General features: G+C 37.7%; 1 protein-coding gene and 1 long non-coding RNA gene across 2 annotated transcripts in view; one reads left to right on the top strand and one right to left on the bottom strand.

Moving 5' to 3' along the window:
- Window positions 1-20210, bottom strand: part of LOC136885487 (probable multidrug resistance-associated protein lethal(2)03659) — a 251334-nt gene that overhangs the window by 11342 nt on the left and 219782 nt on the right. The window contains exons 23-24 of the mRNA XM_067158066.2: window positions 18901-19030; window positions 10181-10291 (exon numbers count right to left, since the gene is read on the bottom strand). Coding sequence (XP_067014167.2) covers window positions 10181-10291; window positions 18901-19030 — 241 coding nt within the window. The remainder of the gene's footprint in view (window positions 1-10180; window positions 10292-18900; window positions 19031-20210) is intronic.
- LOC136885488 (uncharacterized) overlaps window positions 1-20210 on the top strand; it is a 154273-nt gene that overhangs the window by 66854 nt on the left and 67209 nt on the right. The gene's annotated exons all lie outside the window — the stretch shown is intronic.

Genomic DNA, 20210 nt, shown 5'->3' with positions numbered 1-20210 from the left:
CCAGAAGGTTGGCGCGGCTTTCAGAAATAAAAGGCAGGGGGGCCTAAATACCACCACAAGAACTCACTTCCATTGGCTGTTCTGAATGCCATAAAACCTGTATATAAGGGACTTAGTGCTGACTAGGGCCCGGACGTTGATGACATGTCATCTTTTTACTGAACTGCCTAAAACAATGCTGAAGTACATAGAAACTCCGGCCGAGCCTCCCCGTCTTCAAATATGTCATTTTTATTTTGCATCTTTTTGCATTTTATGCTATTTTTCCATTTTTGGAGCATTTTTTTAAAAGTTTGGTGGTTTTTTGGGTCATATTTTAGAGAAATCGACCTTTTAAGGTCATTATTTTTCCAATTTAGTCATGTCATAGCTTTATATGAGGAAGTTAAGTCTCTCAGAGTTAAGAACAAGCTGGTAGCTGACATAAGATAATTTAAAATATTGAAATAAAATATTTCAGTACTGCTATTAGTAGTAAAAAATATATCTTGGATGCAGAAGGTTATGGGGGTAGGTATACACATGCTCTTTTTTTCTCGCAAACCAGTTGTTAGCGGAATGGAATGTTACCTGCTCTGTTGACCGAGGTCAGCTGTGGTGGGGTAGAAAGGGGAAGGGATAGATATTCTTGACTCAGTTTCGTATAGTTCACGGCAAAAGATATTAGTTCATTGCCGCTTTCAAAATGCCTAAAATAAAACAGAGTGTGTCAGTGCATTTAAAACAACTAGTATCTGAATTTGGTGACAATGCGTGGTCTACCGATGGAAGCATATTGTTTTGCAAACTGTGTGGAACTAAAATAGCTGCTGAAAGACGATTTACTGTAATGCAACATATCGGTCACGATAAAACACATTCGTGCTCTTCAGTGTGTTTTAAATAAACCTGTAACTCAGCGCTTACTGCCTTCAGTTGCTTTGACTTCTGGCAAGTCCTCACAGTTCAGTAAAGAATTGTGTGATGTATTTGTATCTGCAAACATTCCGCTGTGTATAAACTCAACAGCCCAAAATTACGTGGATTTTTGGAAAAAACATATGAATCAAGAAATACCAGACAAATCAACTGTACGCAAGAATTATTTGCCGCAGTGTTACGATGACATATTAAACAAAATAAGTTCCGAAACTCACAGGAAGAAGACATGGGTGTCAATCGATAAAACTTCACATGCGATGGGGCATTATATAGCCAACGTTGTGATTGGGACTTTAGAAGTGCATACACCAGGTGCAATATTTTTAATGACTACCGAAGTGTTTGATAGTGCTATGTTTCACCTGTGGCCTGAGAGCATCAAACTTGACGATGTACTTTTATTTTTAAGTGATGCTGCTCCGTATATGGTACGAGCAGCTAATTCATTGAAGGCACTCTATTCTAAAATCATCCATGTTACATGCCTTGCCCATGGACTGCACAGAGTTTGTGAAGAAGTAAGGGCTCTTTACCCCAGTGTAGACAGGCTTATAGCGAACGTTAAGAAAGTTTTCTTAAAAGCACCCTCGCGAGTTGCACGTTTCTGAGCAGACATTGCATTACCTCCACAACCTATCATACCACGCTGGAGCACGTGGTTAAACGCGTGTATGTATTATTGCGAAAACTTCAAGTTAGTGAAGGAAATACACAGTGAAGAAGCTGCAGCAATAAAAATTGCCCATGATATGCTATCTGAACCAAACATTGAAGGTAGTTTGGCATCCATAAAATCAAATCTCGCCTTATTGACAGCAATAATCACATCGTTGGAGAAAATGGTTGATTCCATTTCCTTAATAAACCGGGTGGAAAACTAGTCTTGGCGACAATTGTGGCAAAATTGTTGTGGGTATTGCATCAAAAGTGGAAAAAGTGCTGGACAAAAACACAGAGTATAAAACATTATGCAAAATGTAGAGTGCAGTGCAACTCAGACTAAAGTGAACATAAACCTTTTGTTAAGTGCTAGAAATCTATTTTGATTGACTAAGATGTTATTTTTGAAATTTTTGTTTTTGCTATTTGTTTTACGTCGCACCGACACTGATAGGTCTTTTGGCGACGGTGGGATAGGAAAGGCCTACGAATGGGAAGGAAGCGAGCGTGGTCTTAAGGTACAGCCCCAGTATTTGCCTGGTGTGAAAATGGGAAACCACGGAAAACCATCTTCAGGGCTGCCGACCCACTATCTCCTGGATGCAAGCTCACAGCTGTGTGCCCCAAACCGCACGGCCAACTCGCCTGGTACTTTTGAAATATTGGTGAGCTCATTATTATAAGATCACTTTCTCCATTTTATAATGCATTTTTAAAACTTTTTTTACGTCATCAACATCTGGGCCCTAGTTGTCTAAATGTTACATGGTGGCACACAGAATTTCAGTGAGAGTTTTAATCACTGTATCTGGCAAAGCATTCCAAAAACTGAATTTGTGGGCTTCAGAACCCTTCAAATAGGTGTACTGGATGCAATGATATGTTTCAATGAGGGCATGATGTCAAGAAAATAGGTTCTTGAAGTCATGGATATCGAGCCTGGGGAAACATGTTGAAGGCAATGAGGGACTCGTGTGAAAAAATCCCAAAAAGCAAGTGCAGAATCCACTAAGGATGGTAGAATTCAAAAAAGAAACAGAAAAAGGAAGAGAGCAGATGAGAAGAGCCAGCACCAGGAAGAATATGGTCCTGGAATGTTCTGAGACAGGTGTGAGTGAAGCACAAATTTTAACTGCAGTTTCCTGATAACACTTTTTTTCTTCTTTCACATTTATGTACACATTGCTCCTAAACTACTCTACCTAGAGATATTACATTTTGCACACTCATTTATGACTACTGTGATACTAAAACTCCAGAATTTTTAATGTTGCTTCTAAATTGTGTTTTTTGTAATCCTTCTTTTGTTGCTAAAAGTTTCAATGTTTTAAGATTAAATTTTAATTTATAACTGAAAACATAAATATTTATCAAATCTTAAAATTCTAGAGTTTCAAGAGTTTCATGCAGCTATGAATGTGTGGTGAAAATTTGGAAGCAGTGGTACCAATATGTCAGTAGTAATGTGTACCAATATGACAACATGTTTCAACGAGACCTTGAAAAATGTCTCAAATTCAAAAGGGCTCAATTTAAAAAAAAAAAACTCTTACAAATTTCAATGGATGGTTCAAAAGTTTCTTCAGGATATCATTAATTTATGAAATGTTGATCCAGAAGCTCCTATTTTGATGAACATTGGATCTTGTGGCTTGTGTACTGTGCACAATTCATATAAAATGGCAGTAAAAGAAACACGTTGGAATATTGCATGTTGCGCTATAACATGGCTTGAAAATTCAAAAGTCATTGAACGTGCTATAGATATCCTATCGAATGTTGACAAATATGTGGAAGGAGCAAACAGAGACAAGAAAATCCCAAACTGTAACAGCTTCAAAATAGTATCAACTTCACTTAAAGATAGGCTTCTTAAGGCCAAGTTGTCATTTTTACTACCACTTGTTGGAGATTTGGAACCATTCCTAAAACAGTTTCAGACAGATCTTCCATTTGCACCACTCCTGTATGAATCTAATCACACCGGGGAGACTGGAGTGAGACATTGATGATGATGATGATGATGATGATGATGGATGAATCTCTCAATGCAACAACGAAAAATGTCACGACAAGGTTTGTTAAGTCTGAGTCGCTGCAGTCTTCAGAAAATGTTCTCAAAATTAATTTAGACAGTAAAGACAATCTTGTGCCTGTATTTAAATTGACATAGGTTATGCTGCTAGAGCAGCACTTCGTGGTGCTCCTGGATTAAATGATAGAGATATATTAGTGTTTCGCACAGATTGTCTAAGAATAATGGTAAAGGTTACTCAAACGGTCTCCGGTGGCATATAAACTGACTAGAGGAATTCGATCCAAGTGTAGCCAAGCAACCTCTAAGCAGCAAACGGCTAAGGATAGCTTTAAATGCCTTTGTTGAAAACAAATGGATCTCGGGTAATGAAGCCGATCATGTACAGGGGGAGTTCACTTCTGTTTGTGAGAATGATACTTTCAAAGAAGTAGCGAATTCTTTGTCTTCAAAAGACAAGAGGTTAGATCACTTTTGGCTCCGCAGTGTTTTGCCAACATTAAATTTGAAATCTAAAGGAGAAACGTGAAGCATTGGAAGTAGAAGATTCTTTGCAAAAAAGATAAGAGAAAGGCCGCTTTATTGTTGTTGAAAGAATTAGAAGAAAGGAAGCGGAGTGTGATGGCAGAAGCTCGACAGTCATTGGTGGCTACAGACGAAGAAATTTCTTAGCTGAAGCAGTAGTGGTAAACAATTTTTAAAATCATAAAGTGATTTTAGTTAGACTATATTCAACTTCCAAGTTTTGAAATTTAATATGCACATTAATGGCTCACTTATTTTTTGTATGTTAAGTTTTCAAAATGTATTTAATATGACCTGGAAACTTCCTTTATATATATTTTTTTTCATTATGTGTGTCAGGGAAAAATTGTTTTTATGTCTGGAAAACATGGAAATGTCAGGGAAATTTAAAATCTGGATTTGGTGGACACCCTGTAGAGGGACAAAAAACTAATAATAATAATGAATGATGAATTTACTCATTCTGGACAAATATTTCAGGTTCCCTATGGGAATCTAAATCTTCTGATGGCCTACCAGGCATCGATTTTTATAATAGAGACCAGGTCTCTCACAGTGCACCGGCACCCAAATAGCCTGCATAGTGGTTTAATTTTTGTCCATTTCTTAACGTGTCACACAAAAATGGCATGGTGGGTTTTCATGAAACTTTGTATTTAACCCTTATTGCGTGTCGAAACTTCAGAGTGTCATATCTTCACTTCTATTTGCATTTCTGCAATGATTGAAAAACTTGTATCTGCCATCTATTGGCTACATGGAAGCTGTATTCTCTCCGGGAGCACTGTTAACTTTAATTTTTCATGTGAATGTCTACCACATCTGTGAGTCAATGCGATCTGATAAACATGGCTGCTTGCAGGCTTGCGGAAGTTTTGAAAAGTGATGAAATTTTAATGAAAGATGAAAGTGAGAGTTCAGATTTGTGTGAAACTGATGTAAAAAGTGTTGTCAATAATGTACCCGAAGTTTCAACTGTCGACGATGAACGTGTGAGTTACAGAGGTGAAGAAATACAACCAGCTACCGCAAAGAGGCGTGGACGAAATTTATCAAGACCTCATCAGATCAGGGGAAAAAGAAACAGATAATAATACATTTTTACCTATTGATTTCAGCTATAAGCCTGATCAAGTCAGGATCAATCTCTGACTGAAAACTCTCCAGAAGTAGAAATTTTCAAAAGACTTCTTCTGCGTACATTAGTGGAAAAAGTAGTCACAGAAATAAACTTATATCCCATGCATTGCATAGAGAATAGTGGAACCTTGATTCTCCATTTCTGGAGAGACCACTGAAAAAATTATTATACAGTGCCCCGAGGGAAATGCCGAAAACCTGTTCACCGATACAATAAAAAAAAAAAAAAAAAAAAAAAAAAAATAATGTCTAACGCTTGACATAATGTAGATGTTTCACAAGTACGAACATTTGACAAAACCTGTTCCGTCTTCAAATAGAGCTGTCGAAATGCTCTCAGTCTCTTTCCATTTGTTGTAGCCACTGTCTGCTTTATGATTTCCGAGGATTCTCTAAACAATACCACCTGAATGTGATGGGCCCTTATGCAAGTTCACCGCCGATTGCTTTTCCAGTACAGTACCGGTGCTTGCTCTAATTATCGTAATAAAGTAAACTCGTGTCCTCATCCCGAGGTGGTGCAGCTCTTTTCAGGCACACCCCCATTGGAGGTGAGCTGCATGTACCATTTCAACCATATTATTATTTATAAATTTCATTTTCCGTATTGACAGACTCAAAGTATAGATAAGAAATGTGTTTTTCCACCATTCAATACACAATTTATTTTAATAGATTAAGCTAGTACCGGTTTCGGCTCTTTAACGGCCATCATCAGCTAGTACATGTTTTTGTTTTAGCCATTAGACAATACACAAGTTGTTATTGTATTAGGCATCCGGATGTCTAATGGGGGATGGAATAATAGCATATAATTAAAATATCAGTGGTCAGGTTAAAAAGTTATAAATAGAGCATGAGTATATAAAACATGTTAAAAACACACAGGTCACAATATATAACATTTAAAAAGTTTCAACACATTAAAATTGTACGTATAGGTAGACACTTGTTAAAATTTTCAATTTATGTTATATGGATTCCATTCTTCTGTCTTCTGTGCAGATCCTTCTAAGTAATGTTGATTTTAGTTGCGAAGGGTAATCTTCGAGGACATTTTGAAGCTAGTGTACGTCTTATTGATGTGGGCCTTTGTCATGATGAAATTTCGTTATGTTATATATCCCAACTTGTGATATACTATGGCAAGTTTCAATACAGCAAACAGCAGGTCTCGAGCATGTATTTAGAAGTAGTCGGTGGTAACACTTCTCTCGTCTATGTTTGTTCTTGTAGTTATAGTTGTTGTGGAAGTCTTGTGCTGATGTGTTTGAAGGCTTGTTGTGTTGTAGAACACAACAGCACAAGACTTCCACAACAACTATAACTACAAGAACAAACATAGACGAGAGAAGTGTTACCACCGACTACTTCTAAATACATGCTCGAGACCTGCTGTTTGCTGTATTGAAACTTGCCATAGTATATCACAAGTTGGGATATATAACATAACGAAATTTCATCATGACAAAGGCCCACATCAATAAGACGTACACTAGCTTCAAAATGTCCTCGAAGATTACCCTTCGCAACTAAAATCAACATTACTTAGAAGGATCTGCACAGAAGACAGAAGAATGGAATCCATATAACATAAATTGAAAATTTTAACAAGTGTCTACCTATACGTACAATTTTAATGTGTTGAAACTTTTTAAATGTTATATATTGTGACCTGTGTGTTTTTAACATGTTTTATATACTCATGCTCTGTTTATAACTTTTTCAACCTGACCACTGATATTTTAATTATATGCTATTATTCCATCCCCCATTAGACATCCGGATGCCTAATACAATAACAACTTGTGTATTGTCTAATGGCTAAAACAAAAACATGTACTAGCTGATGATGGCCGTTAAAGAGCCGAAACCGGTACTAGCTTAATCTATTAAAATAAATTGTGTATTGAATGGTGGAAAAACACATTTCTTATCTATACATTTCAACCATATACCAGCCCTCCTGCCAATCTTAAATTTCTGGCGGTACCGGGAATTGAACCCGGGCCCCCGACGACGGCAGCTAATAATGCTAACCGTTACGCAACGGAGGCGGACATTATCGTAATGATGGAACGTTAACACCAAGATCCATAAGTATGCCGTAGCCATCCTTTCGTGAGATACAGTTTCTTGAAAAACGCTTGATCGAGGATTTAGTGTTGATGGGAGTAAAATTTCTGGATGGTTCATCTGGGAAATCCTTTCTTCGAGGAGTGGATGATGCAGGATTTTTACAGAGTGATTCAATTAGGATGCACGCGGGACTACATAATTTGAACGAATAATCCGGGAAAATATAGTTTCTGGGATGTACAATTGAGGTTCTACTGTAATTTGGACATTTCTTCCATATCCCAATTGGACCGATGATACTATCAAAAAATGTATTTAATTTTAGCAATAAGTATGCCAATGGATGATGTAAACAAACATAGCTTAGAAGAATACTGGTCGACCAATCCTCTCATCCACACAACTGCATTTTCACAGTTCAAGTCCTGTAATTGGTATCAAGCAATTCTACGGTTCCTTCGTTTCATTGACAACAACTTCCAACCTCAAGGCGACATACCATCCAAAACGCAGCCTATCACTGAGCACCTGAAACAAACTTTCCCTGCCTTTTAGAGATTTTGTGCATTGCGAAAGTCTAGTTCTGTTCAAAGAATGCTTAGTGTTCAAGCAATACATTCCCTCAAAAAATAAAAAGTAGATTTGGTGAGAAATAATTTGGACTTTGTGACTATGAGAGTAGATACATTTTATATATTATTTTATATATATTATTGTATATACTGAAGTCATAACAGAACTCAAAGATTCACAGATAGTGCTTTCTGCTTCTACTGTATTGTCCTCACTCTCATGAAACGTAATCTTAATCAGGGACATGTACTTTGTTGGCCATTCTTACACCAGTCCAGAACTTCTAGAAGCTCTGCATGCCTGTGGAACAGTGAGTGCCAGGGTCCTCTACTAAACTACAAAGGGGTGAGGTAGAAGAGAGACATGCCTCAAATCTTCTTGCTGTCAAATGGATAGATAGAAGAGAAGTAAATCTGCTCACAACTAGAGCCACAGGACAACAACCAGAAAATGGGACCAGCTGATAGATGTGACCAGATGATTACCGGTGTGCAGCCATCACGAAAATCCATATAAAAAGCAATTATTCCACCTGTTGGAGACGTAATTCTGAACACCTTCATTTTGGACAGGGTTTTGAAAGGACTGAAGAGATCTTGTAATGTGTACAGAATGGAAGTCATCCGATCACTAGCAGAGAATGCTCCTCCAAGAGCCACACAACCTACTGGAGACTGGCCTTCACCTGCAAGGTTAACCCAGCGACATTTCCCCACCACGAGTGTGTCAACTGAGTGCACACACTGCAAGAAGAGAGAAAAAGACCAGAAGTGCAAGGACTGCAACAAAACTGTGTCCAGCCCCATGCTTTGAGGGATTTATCATACAAAAGAAACTTTTAGGCAGGAAAATTGTGTGATGTTGTTTTTCATTTAATTCATCTGTATTTAACCCATTTTTGCGAATATAATGTCCCATGAGTGTGTTATACCATTTATAGAGACGTTTATCTTCTTCTTCTTCTTTTCCTGCCGCTTTTTCCCACACCTGTGGGGTCGCGGGTGCGAACTGCATCGCACATGTGGATTTGGCCCTGTTTTTACGGCCGGATGCCCTTCCTGACGCCAACCCTCCATGGAGGGATGTAAGCACTATTGCGTGTTTCTGTGGTGGTTGGTAGTGTAGTTGTCTGAATATGATGAGGAGAGTGTTGGGACGGACATATACACCCAGTCCCCGAGCCAGAAGAATTAATCAGAAGCGATTAAAATCCCCGACCCGGCCGGGAATCGAACCCGGGACCCTCTGAACCGAAGGCCAGTACGCTGACCATTCAGCCAACGAGTCGGACTTATAGAGACGTTTATGTGCCTGTAAAAATCTAAATTGTGAGGTAAGCGAGTATTTAGAAAACCTGACTTTGAAAGGGTTAAATGTGAGTAGGATCTTCGCTATATACTGTTCAAAATAATTCAGCAGGAGGGGGGGCTTCAGATGGCATCTAAAACTTGAAACTTAATGCAACTCTTTTTGTGGTTTGTTTTACAGGAAAATTGGCTCATGACAAAATTCTTTAATCTTAAGGGAAAATACCAGAGACAGTTGTGTGAAGGTTCAAGTCCTAGAGCCAATAACTAGCTTTATACAAAATTACTATAAAGATTATCGCAGCAACATCTTAAAAGTACTGTACGCCTCTCTGTACCTTTTGTAATATAACCTCAAAGAGCGAGAAATTGCAAAGGGCAACAGAAAGCCTGGAAGCCAGTGCGACATGACAAGCCCCGAACAAGAAGCGTGTGCCCATCTACCTGCATCAGAATTTCAGGAACAACATGAGGAGTGGACATGCTAAGTTAACAGCAGTACTAACGAGGCAGATCGGTTGCAAGGGAACTTGATAGTAGGATCAATTAGGACATCAAAACAGAAAAATGAGTGATTCTGAACAGAAATCCAGCCGTTGTGAACATGCATTCTACACAATATTTTAGCTTCCATTATAAACACAGAAATATTATTATGTTATTAAAATAAGTTCGTTGATTATGAAATTCTGTGTGTGTTGTCAAAATCTGATTTTCAGTATAAAGTGTTTTTTGCTACATCATGAGGTAACTGCTCCAAGCTGCCCACCTATTAATATAACACTATCGTATATTTCCCAGCAATTATTCAATCCAGATTTTTTGTTCATCAGGAATATAGAAAGGAGAGAAGCACATGTTACAATGGAAGCATACTGGGCCTAAAGAAATATCAGACTGTCTAAGTATAAATTGTGAGCATAAATCAGTAGACTCTTACCTCATGAGCAACTTTAGTGAGTGTATCAATTGTAGCCTTCCCCGTCTGCTGCACCATCTTGTACAGGAAACCGTTTGGGTTTTGCAGCAGAGTATACGGGTGATCAAATTCCTGACAGACAAAAAAATTAGTAATTATACTGAACTCAAGCTCTCTGGTAAAAATATTCACTCATGAAGCCCTATTTGAACACAAAAATCAGCCTTTAGAGGAAGAAAAACATCTACATTATAGCACCCAAAGTTACAATTATTATTTTAACACTCAAATGCATCATTGAATGTATATTTTTATGTTTAATTATTTACTCTCTTAAAGGAATTCTTCGAGGTGTTAATTCTGATTCCATTCAAAGTTTGTAAGTGGTTAAGTGAACTAAAGTACATTCCAAAAGTAGAAACCATGTATGCAAAATTAATATTTAAGAGAGACACCATGCAGTCATACAGCTGGACACAACCACGAGTGAATAACACCATGTGTGTGTTCTATACAGAACATGTTAAATCCATGGAACCTTTTCTTCTATTTACAACACTGATTCCTGGAAACTGACAGGTCGCAACTTTCAATGTTGTTTATGCTGTATTATGCAAATGGTTTTTTTTTAATGTTCACTAACTCGGCTACCTGCACGCAAACCTTAAACATTATTTTTTTTTGGCTGTGTCTTGTCAACTCAGAGAAGTGCAACCATGGGATATGACAGGGCTAGGATTAAAAGGGAAGCGAGCATGATCTTAATTAAAGTACGGCCGCAGCATTTTCTTGGTGTGAAAATGGGGAAACTGGGTTGCTGATGGTAGGGTTCAAACTCGCTATCTCCCATATCCAAGTTAACAGCTACGAGACCCAAACTGAGTGACTTTGAAAGGAGGGAGTGAAACGCCCTTCTCTTTTTAGTTTGTTACCAAGTTGCACTTCCTGTGCAGCCTCAAGAGAAGAAATGGGGAATATAACACCATCAGGGTTGGAAGAGGAGAGATTGTTTGGCATTGTTCCAAGCTACGACAAGCTAATCCGAAACCCTTGAACCTCTCCTCCCTAATTGTTCAAGCGGATGTTGTAGCGCCAACGAGGTTGACGTCGAATTTGCAAAAGCGAAAAATCGCTGGAAGTCTGCCCTGTTAAGTTGTTATATCATCTGTGATCCCAATGTATCTCTTCCAGCCAACTGGTGGTGTTACTTTAATTTGGAGATGTAATATAAAACCTTATGGTGGGTTTACACATGCATAGATTCACTGCCCTAGTTTACCAGTCCTACTGGCATGCCAGAACAGGTTCATACGCATGTCTCACCAGTGTCATTTTGAAGTGGGTTTAGCCAGTAAAGGTTATTAGAAGACATCGACTGAAGTTGAACTTGTTTGTGAAGCCTGTAGAATAGTTACAACACTGTTAGTTAAGGACATTATAAATTATCTATAAAAAACAAAAACCTAAAAAGTCGCCTGTGGGTGAGAAAGTGGATTGCACGAAGGGATGATGTAGATGCATCTGGGCGACTTTTAGCTGAACTTTGACTTAAAAGATCATTTACGAATGACACAGGTCAATTTTTTAAAACTTTTTTTATTGGAACGTGTGATACCAATGATGTGAAAACACATACTACAATGAGAGATGCTTTACCGCCAAAACTGAAGCTGGAAATTATGCTGAGATGTTTAGTATCTGGAGATTCTTTTGCATCTTTACATTACTGTACCGGTTAAAAGTTTAGGACCACATAAAGAAATCACAAAATGTAAAATTGTGCCAATAGACCTCTTTCTTTCTGAGCTCTCACATCTAATAGGATATATGTCGCCCGATTTCACTGAGTTGGTCCAAGTACTGTACAAGTTATGAATTTTTAACTCTTGGAAGGTCACAGCAGAATATCAACAATGTTGGTAATAATATTTACTGTATGCTCTAATTGGTTACCATCAATAGGTGGGGGCCATTTCAGTATAAATATAAAAATTCCAAACATGTGTGGCAACTTTTTTTTGTGTGTTTTATTTTTTTCGAACCAGCACCAAAATGGTTGATTTTTCTTTGCCTTTGTCATGTATGGTCCAAGGTCTGCATCAGATTTATCTGCCCTAACACTTTCATTTGCACTCTGCGGATGGCATCCAAGAAGACATTTCTGACGCCAATAGCTCACCTATGACAAGAACAAGGGAAAACTGACCATTATAGCGCTGGTTTGACTTTCTGATGTGACCTTCCAACAGTTAAAAATGTATAACTTATACGATACTTGGCGTAAACTAATGAAATCAAGCGACGTATATCATATTAGATGCGAAAGCTCAGCACAATTTTAGGTTCTAGATGACACTTTATGATTTTTTTAATGTGGTTCTAAACTTTTGACTAGTACTGTATTTGTACTGAATTCCAAAATGCACAATTCAAGCATCCCTGTTCTTATATAAACTGCAGTTCACGTCCCGTAAACAAGGATAATGTTCGTATCCTTGAAAGAGTTTTATAAATTGTTTCTGAATTTCACTTTGTATTCATTATTAATTAAATTCTGATCCCACGACACAACACTTCACACAAAAGCAACTTCAGCAGATTTTAATCTCTTCTTCTTTACATGTTGCCAAGCAATCTCTGTGGCACAATAAGTCATTACTGGTGCAAGGAAAGCTGGAATGCTATCAACTTTTCAGGTGCATGCAGGGATTGAACTTGCGCGCCAGTCAATCCAAGCACGTGTAAACCTGCCATTAGTTAGCCTGTCGTCCATTCTGTGTATGTGACTATAAAATTGTAGTCTTAGTCTTTTAATTGTGTCTGTAATTTTCTTTATATTGTGGTAGAGGTTTTTATTTTGGGAGAAGAGTCAAAAGCTTTCAGTAAGGCTCTTGATGACATCACAAAACTTTGGCAGAAGGACAACCCATGTACAATCAAAATTGGAGCTAAACCTTCAATAAAATAAACTGCCTGGGATTTCCAGATGATTTAGTTGTCTTAGCCTGTGATTTGGACGAAGTTCGTGTCCACATCACCGGTCTTCCAAAAACTTGCCCTAAAATTAGGATTACAAATATCCTTTTAAGAAAACTGAGTTCATGCCCTTGCAACCCCTAAACATAAATTCTTCCTAAATTATTTTAAAAATGAACATATTAATACAATTTAAATTGTGACAATAATTTACAATACCCTCATTTGTTGAACATATATATTTGTATGTGGGGGCTCTTATCTGCAATTATCGGCCATTATTGCATTGCCATTAATTTATGTGCCGGTACTGTGACTATTTAAAATTGCATTTAAAATCCATTATTACGTCAATAATTTTGATTTTCCTTATTGGCCCAATAAGCTAATCCTTGACTTGAGCATGCGTAGTGTCTCTCTTGAACGGAGCGCTCTGCAGTTGTTTTTCTGTCTCGTCAACTAGCGAGCGAGGAGTCTTGTTCTGAGCGAGCTGTGAGATGGACGCCATTAGCCTTGTTCCTTAAAAGACTTTGAAAAGTAACGAAATGGAGCTGGATACTCCCGGTTAGGCGGGAGATACAGTAGGCAATATGCCTAAATACGTTTTCAGTCTTATGTTCCTCTAGTGATAGTGATTTGGTATTTTACTGATTCTTTTAATTCTACTATATGAGTGTTGAGTGTGGGCCTGCGTGCCAAGGCAGGCAGATTACCTCCGAAAACATGTTTCTGGTGTAAGTTTGTGATAAAGGATTACACTAATTTGGATACAAAACCACCAGCATGTAAGTAATATTTATTCAAAAATTATTTTGGAGCAACGCCAACTTCAGTGGATTACTTGGAGGAGACATTGTTTACAAACGTCGTCTTGGAATTTTCAAAAACATTATCTTGTCCGTTTACGAACCAGCGTGTCACTGTTATTTAATTTTAGGCCTACCTCGAGTTATCGCCAATGTAGTGTGAATTGAATCTGAACTCTATACCCGGTATTTGGCTCTCATGTGGTTGTTGGCCTCGGTAATGGTTGCATGGTGATCTCTTGCGGACACACATTGTGTACACCCCTCCACCTATTATTATACCAGTTAAGTCTCCAGTTATTGCCATTGCTAGCTCCTTATTCTGGGTCAATCTTCCGTGTGGTTGCTGCGTTATGGTTATGGATGATTGTTTACTGTAATTCTTTTGTCTCTTTATTTCCTAATCTTCATGTTCTGGGTTACCTGATTTCTATAGATGGTTTGTCGGTATGTGTACTGCTACATTCCTCTAGTAATATGCTTTTCCGTTGTTACCTCCATGTACCCCCTGGTCATTTATCTTTCCTGTTCTTGGTCTTGACGATCCTGGTATATGTACTGTCCTGTAGAATTATGTAATGTGTGGAAGAATGCTAGTATTTCATGTAAATGAATGTGAAAACCATAATGGTCTTCGACCTATCAATTTCCTGAGTCTATTGAAATTTTACTTAACTTGTTGGGACTAATACCACTGTAACTTGCCACTGGATTCCATGAGCCACCTTAAATATTCAAAATTATATTTCTGATCTCTTTGGGGTAGTCTTGATACTAGTATGTTGAAGTCTTGGGATATTTCAGTTATTTTCTCCTTTATCTTAATATGTAAATCTTATTCAAAGGTTGGATGGGTAATACTATAACTCATAAATTGGTAATTCAAAAAACTGGTGTAGTTTGCTTACTAGCCAACAAAAGAATGTAAAATAACTAAATTATTTTGGTAATTTTTCAAATGCCAATACAAACTAATGGTCCGGTGTAATGACGTTAACGGTGTTACTTATATGTTTAACTCAGGTGCAAAATTTGAACTATTATCTCTGGTAAATTTGGACATGTGGAACTTGCGTAATTCATCAGAACATACTGAAATATTACAAAGGTGTCCTGGAAACCTAGATGGAAAAATTTTGTCTGCTCTAACATATGTGGTTGAACCATTTTGGTTCATTATGGTCTGTAAATATGCACTTGGTCCCTCGCTTTTGCTCGTGTGTGTGGTGTTTCAGTTTTAATCGCGCGGCGTTACACCCATGCATCTGCTGAACGGAGAACTAGGGTATGAAATATCTATGGTTGCTTACTATGCTGTGTGCTGGTGTGATTGAACTACGTTATGTACTGTCAACTTGTGTGGTGTGTGATGTGACGTTGGCCCCGTTGTATCTCTTCGGTCACACGTAACGTGTTTATCTACTGGTATATGGTGAAGTTCTGCTATCCTTCAATCCTTTCCATGTTTACTGTACTTAATGTGTTGGACTATCACCTTCTGTAATCAACGTGTGAAGATTTATTTTGGACATTGAAATTGTACCATGTAATATTGTATCCCAACGTCTTGACCCTTTGCCTCCCCGTGTTTTGGCTTTCGGGGGGGGGGAGTTATGTGACAATAATTTACAATACCCTCATTTGTTGAACATATATATTTGTGTGTGGGGGCTCTTATCTGCAATTATCGGCCATTATTGCATTGCCGTTAATTTATGTGCCGGTACTGTGGCTATTTAAAATTGCATTTAAAATCCATTATTACGTCAATAATTTTGATTTTCCTTATTGGCCCAATAAGCTAATCCTTGACTTGAGCATGCGTAGTGTCTCTCTTGAACGGAGTGCTCTGCAGTTGTTTTTCTGTCTCGTCAACTAGCGAGCGAGGAGTCTTGTTCTGAGCGAGCTGTGAGATGGACGCCATTAGCCTTGTTCCTTAAAAGACTTTGAAAAGTAACGAAATGGAGCTGGAGACTCCTGGTTAGGCAGGAGATACAGTAGGCAATATGCCTAAATACGTTTTCAGTCTTATGTTCCTCTAGTGATAGTGATTTGGTATTTTACTGATTCTTTTAATTCTACTATGTGAGTGTTGAGTGTGGGCCTGCGTGCCAAGGCAGGCAGATTACCTCTGAAAACATGTTTCTGGTGTAAGTTTGTGACGTCATCTTGGAATTTTCAAAAACATTATCTTGTCCGTTTACGAACCAGTGTGTCACTGTTATTTAATTTTAGGCCTACCTCGAGTTATCGCCAATGTAGTGTGAATTGAATCTGAACTCTATACCGGGTATTTGGAAATTTAATAGCCGACTGAAAAATTTAAATCACTATTGATAAAATTCTCATGTAAAAGTGATATGTAAATTTAATTACGAGGCGAATTGGAAACTCACGGTGAGCATATGTGCATTATGTCATTCCTACCTTGCTGTTATTGAGATTGTTGTACATTTTTGGTTTTCTGCTCCATATACGGTGTGCGTGTTGTTTTGGTTGTTCATATTGTTATTTTATTATTATTATTATTGCACGGTGTGTTTCTCTCACTGCCTGTTTTCTCTGATTTTGAAATGCGTACTGTGATTGTATTTGATTTCATGTGATTTTCCAAATTGTGTCTTGTTGCTATGTAATCCTTTCTTTCCGATATCTCCCGCGTTCGGTCTTCTCTCATGTGCTCATTGTCGTGGTTCCAAGGCCACCTCGTAGTTGATTTAATAATGACCATCTTGGTCTTTTGTAAAATTATTCCTTATGGGAAATGCCACCTTCTATGAATTTAATCTCATGATACATGTAATTATAATTTTTTATTATTATTATTATTATTATTATTATTATTACTAGTCATGTCAGTACTCCTCGGTTGTAGAAATCTGAAATTTCTTTGCCCGGTTCATGAATTTCGAGGTGATTAACGTTCACATTCCTTCTTCTTACGTAGTTTTGTTTTCTTCTTGCTTTGTTACGTCACTAGCCTAAATATTTATTATCTGGTGAACGCTAAAGATTTTGGCAGGCTTTGCCTATTATCAAAAAAAAATTTAATAGCTTGGGTCGTGAGTTGCTAGCTGACCTTTAGCGTGTGTTGTTGTTCTGTTTACATTGTGGAACATAGTTATTTTTTTTCCTCCCCTTGTAATATTGTATGAATAAGTCTAATATTAAAATTAAAAATAATATTTTTACAAAAGGCATTTGTTAATAAGATTGTAATCCTCTTCTGTATTATAATTCTGCTACTGGTCTGAGTTAGTACAATTTAGTAATATAATATTAATTTATTTACCTTATTGCTTCTTTAATTATTAAAGTTTTGAAAGTAGGAATCTCTTACTGTAAGTTTTAACGAATTCAGTTCATTTATTTAAATGTTAAGTGTTTTGAAAGAAAGTTATTTACCCTTTGTTTTTTTTTTAAGAAAGAAAGTATTTATTTAACTATAAATGCTATGATTTTTTTTTTTTTTTCTCTCTTTAAGTAAACATCTTATTTACAATTTATTTCGTCTGTCATTTAGTAGTTAACAGTGTTGACCTGCCAACTTGTCAAATGTTAACGTGAGATCTGGCCCTTTTCACTCCCTATTTTGCCCTCCACACTTCGTATTTGGTGCTACTGCCCTTATGGTAAGTATTGTGTTTGGTTTTCGTTGTTGTTTGGTGCATTCCTTGCAAGGTTGCATAAATATCTCAAACAAATCATCATCACACAAAGAAACATAGATAAATAGAACTAATAAACTGGAAAAAAAAAAAAAATCTAACCGGTCAATGTATAATAAGAAATGCCTGTCAACAGACACTAAGATCAACATTATAAAACCATAACTCTCCTGGAAGACATCTACACTTGTGAAACCCTGTTCCAAATTAAAAATGAAAGAACTGATTAGCTCCTCAAAACTGAAAGAAGAATTGTCAGAATTTGCAAAAATAAAAAATTCTAGGAAAATTCTAAATTCCCGTGGAGGGAATTGGATATTTTTCACCAATAGAGCATGTCAAAAACATATCAGATGTACGGCTTTTCAGGCGTTTGCTCTATTAAACCAGCGCCTGACACATCCCACTCTGATGAGTCTACAGTAGTGTCAGACCTAAGACAAAACACTGGTTAATAGAGCAAACACCTGAAAAGCCTTACATCTGATATGTTTTTTACATAAAAAATACCAGGTCGAAGGAGTCTGGAGAATCCTTCCTAATAAAACTGTGTATCACGAGATTAACCCAATCAGTAGCACAATGAAGAAACAAATCTCGTGTTTCTCTCACACCTTGCTACTGCCAGAAAATCTGCTCTTACGACAACTGGTGATGAGAAATCTTGGAAAGAAGACAGGAGGACAATGGATCCACGAAATTCAGTATGATCTTGAAGCCGTTGTACTCGAGATAGCACATGCAGAGGAAAAAATAAAATTAATACCTTTCTTAAGACACACACATTTTCAGCAGAAATGACACACAGAAAGGCTACAGCAATTCCAGATGAACTGAGAAAGTCACGATTGGAACGAATGAAAAAGTACTGGGCAGATCACAAGAACCAAACTGTATAACCTTCAAAGAGAAAGTGAATGTGGAATGAGTACTATCTATCGATTTACTGGAGAAAAGTATAATTTTGTCAGTTATTATATCTTCAAGTAGTTCTGATATTTGAGTCGCATTTGTATCAAAGCCGTATTGCTCTTGTGACAATATTCAGCATCCTGTGTTAGCTAAATTACTGTGCTGTGAGAAGTTACAGTATGAGTATTCTTCTGATTCATGTTGAGTATGCCTTTCCTCGTTTGTTGTTTCTCTAAATGTTCTACATTTTGCACGTAAATAATAAGAATATGAAAAATACTTCATGACTCGCACTACAGAATAACAATGGCTTTCTTTCTATGCAAAGTAAAAAGATAAATCCACACATTCTCATTCCTTAAAGTTAGGTTTTACTTACCACCATAGTTCCAGCATCCATGACGAGCACTTTGTCACTATCCATCACCGTGTGGAGACGATGGGCTATTGTTAAAACTGTGCAGTCCTTGAACTTGTGGCGGATTGTGGTCTGGATCAGACTGTCCGTTCTAGAGAGAGATGAGCATAAAGAGATTGTACTGAACTGTCCACTGAGAAAGGAAATAAAACTTTTTTTTTTTTGCTAGTGGCTTAACATTGCACCAGCACATCTAAGGTGAGGACTGGGAGGTAGCAGCCATGTCCTTGCATGGCGTGAACATGGAAAATCATCTTCAGGACTGTGGATGGTGGGATTCAAACCCACCACCTCCTAAATGCAAACTCACAGTTATGCAAACTAAACGGCCAACTAAAGAAATAGTTCTAGTTTTTATTGCCGCAAGACATTTACATATTATAAAGAGAGAAACTTTGTGTTGAAAGTAGTAGGGAAGGAGAGGAAGACTCCTGAAGACTGGAAGAAGGGGATAACCATATCCATCTTCAAGAAGGAGAATAGGAAAGATTTTAAGAACTGACATGTTACTGTGCAAAGGTGTTTGAGAAGGTTCTGGAGAATAGAATCAGAAAGAGGGTGGAAGAAAAGAGCAGTATGGCTTAGAGAAGGAAGGTCCATACGAGACCTTATATTCACAGTAAGACAGGTACAAGAGCATCATTACGAGTGGGTTAAAGATCTGCTGGTGGCCTTCTTGGGTTGTGAGAAAGCATATGGTCATGTGTGCAGAAACAAGGTGTGGGAAGACTTAGATAAAAGGTGTCAAGAAGCAGACAATAGAAAGAGTGAGGAAAATGTACCATGGGAGTGTCAGCTGTGTGAAAGTACATGAAATGAGAGAAAAGACTGGTTTGAGCAAAAGAAGTGGATAAAGACAATGAAGTGCTCTTCATTGTAGCAATGGACGAGCTAATGACAAAAGTGGCAAGGAAAAATGAAAGTGATTATGTTTGCAGATGACTTGTTAGTCTGCAGAGAAAAGGAAGAGGATATCCAGGAACAGTTAGATGCATGGGAAGAGGAGGTGAAACAATATGGAATGAAGTTTAATGCCAAAATGAGGGAGGTTTTGATCACAACTAGAAAGATGGAGAGACCTACGAGAGGGGAGCAGCTTAGGAAGGTAGAGAGTTTCAAGTACCTGGGAAGTATCACAGAGGAAAGAGGAAGAAATGATGAGATAACTGAGCATGGAAGACAAGCAGGAGCATTCCAGAAAAGTGTCAGAAGCCTGGCTTGGACCAAGGATGTTCCCCAGAGAAGCAAAAGAGTGATAGTACGTCCCGTAT

The sequence above is a fragment of the Anabrus simplex genome, chromosome 14, assembly GCF_040414725.1.
Source record: "Anabrus simplex isolate iqAnaSimp1 chromosome 14, ASM4041472v1, whole genome shotgun sequence".
NCBI classification, from domain to species: Eukaryota; Metazoa; Arthropoda; class Insecta; order Orthoptera; family Tettigoniidae; genus Anabrus; species Anabrus simplex.
The sequence above is the reverse complement of the archived record's forward strand: the minus strand, read 5'-3'. Positions and strand labels throughout refer to the sequence as shown.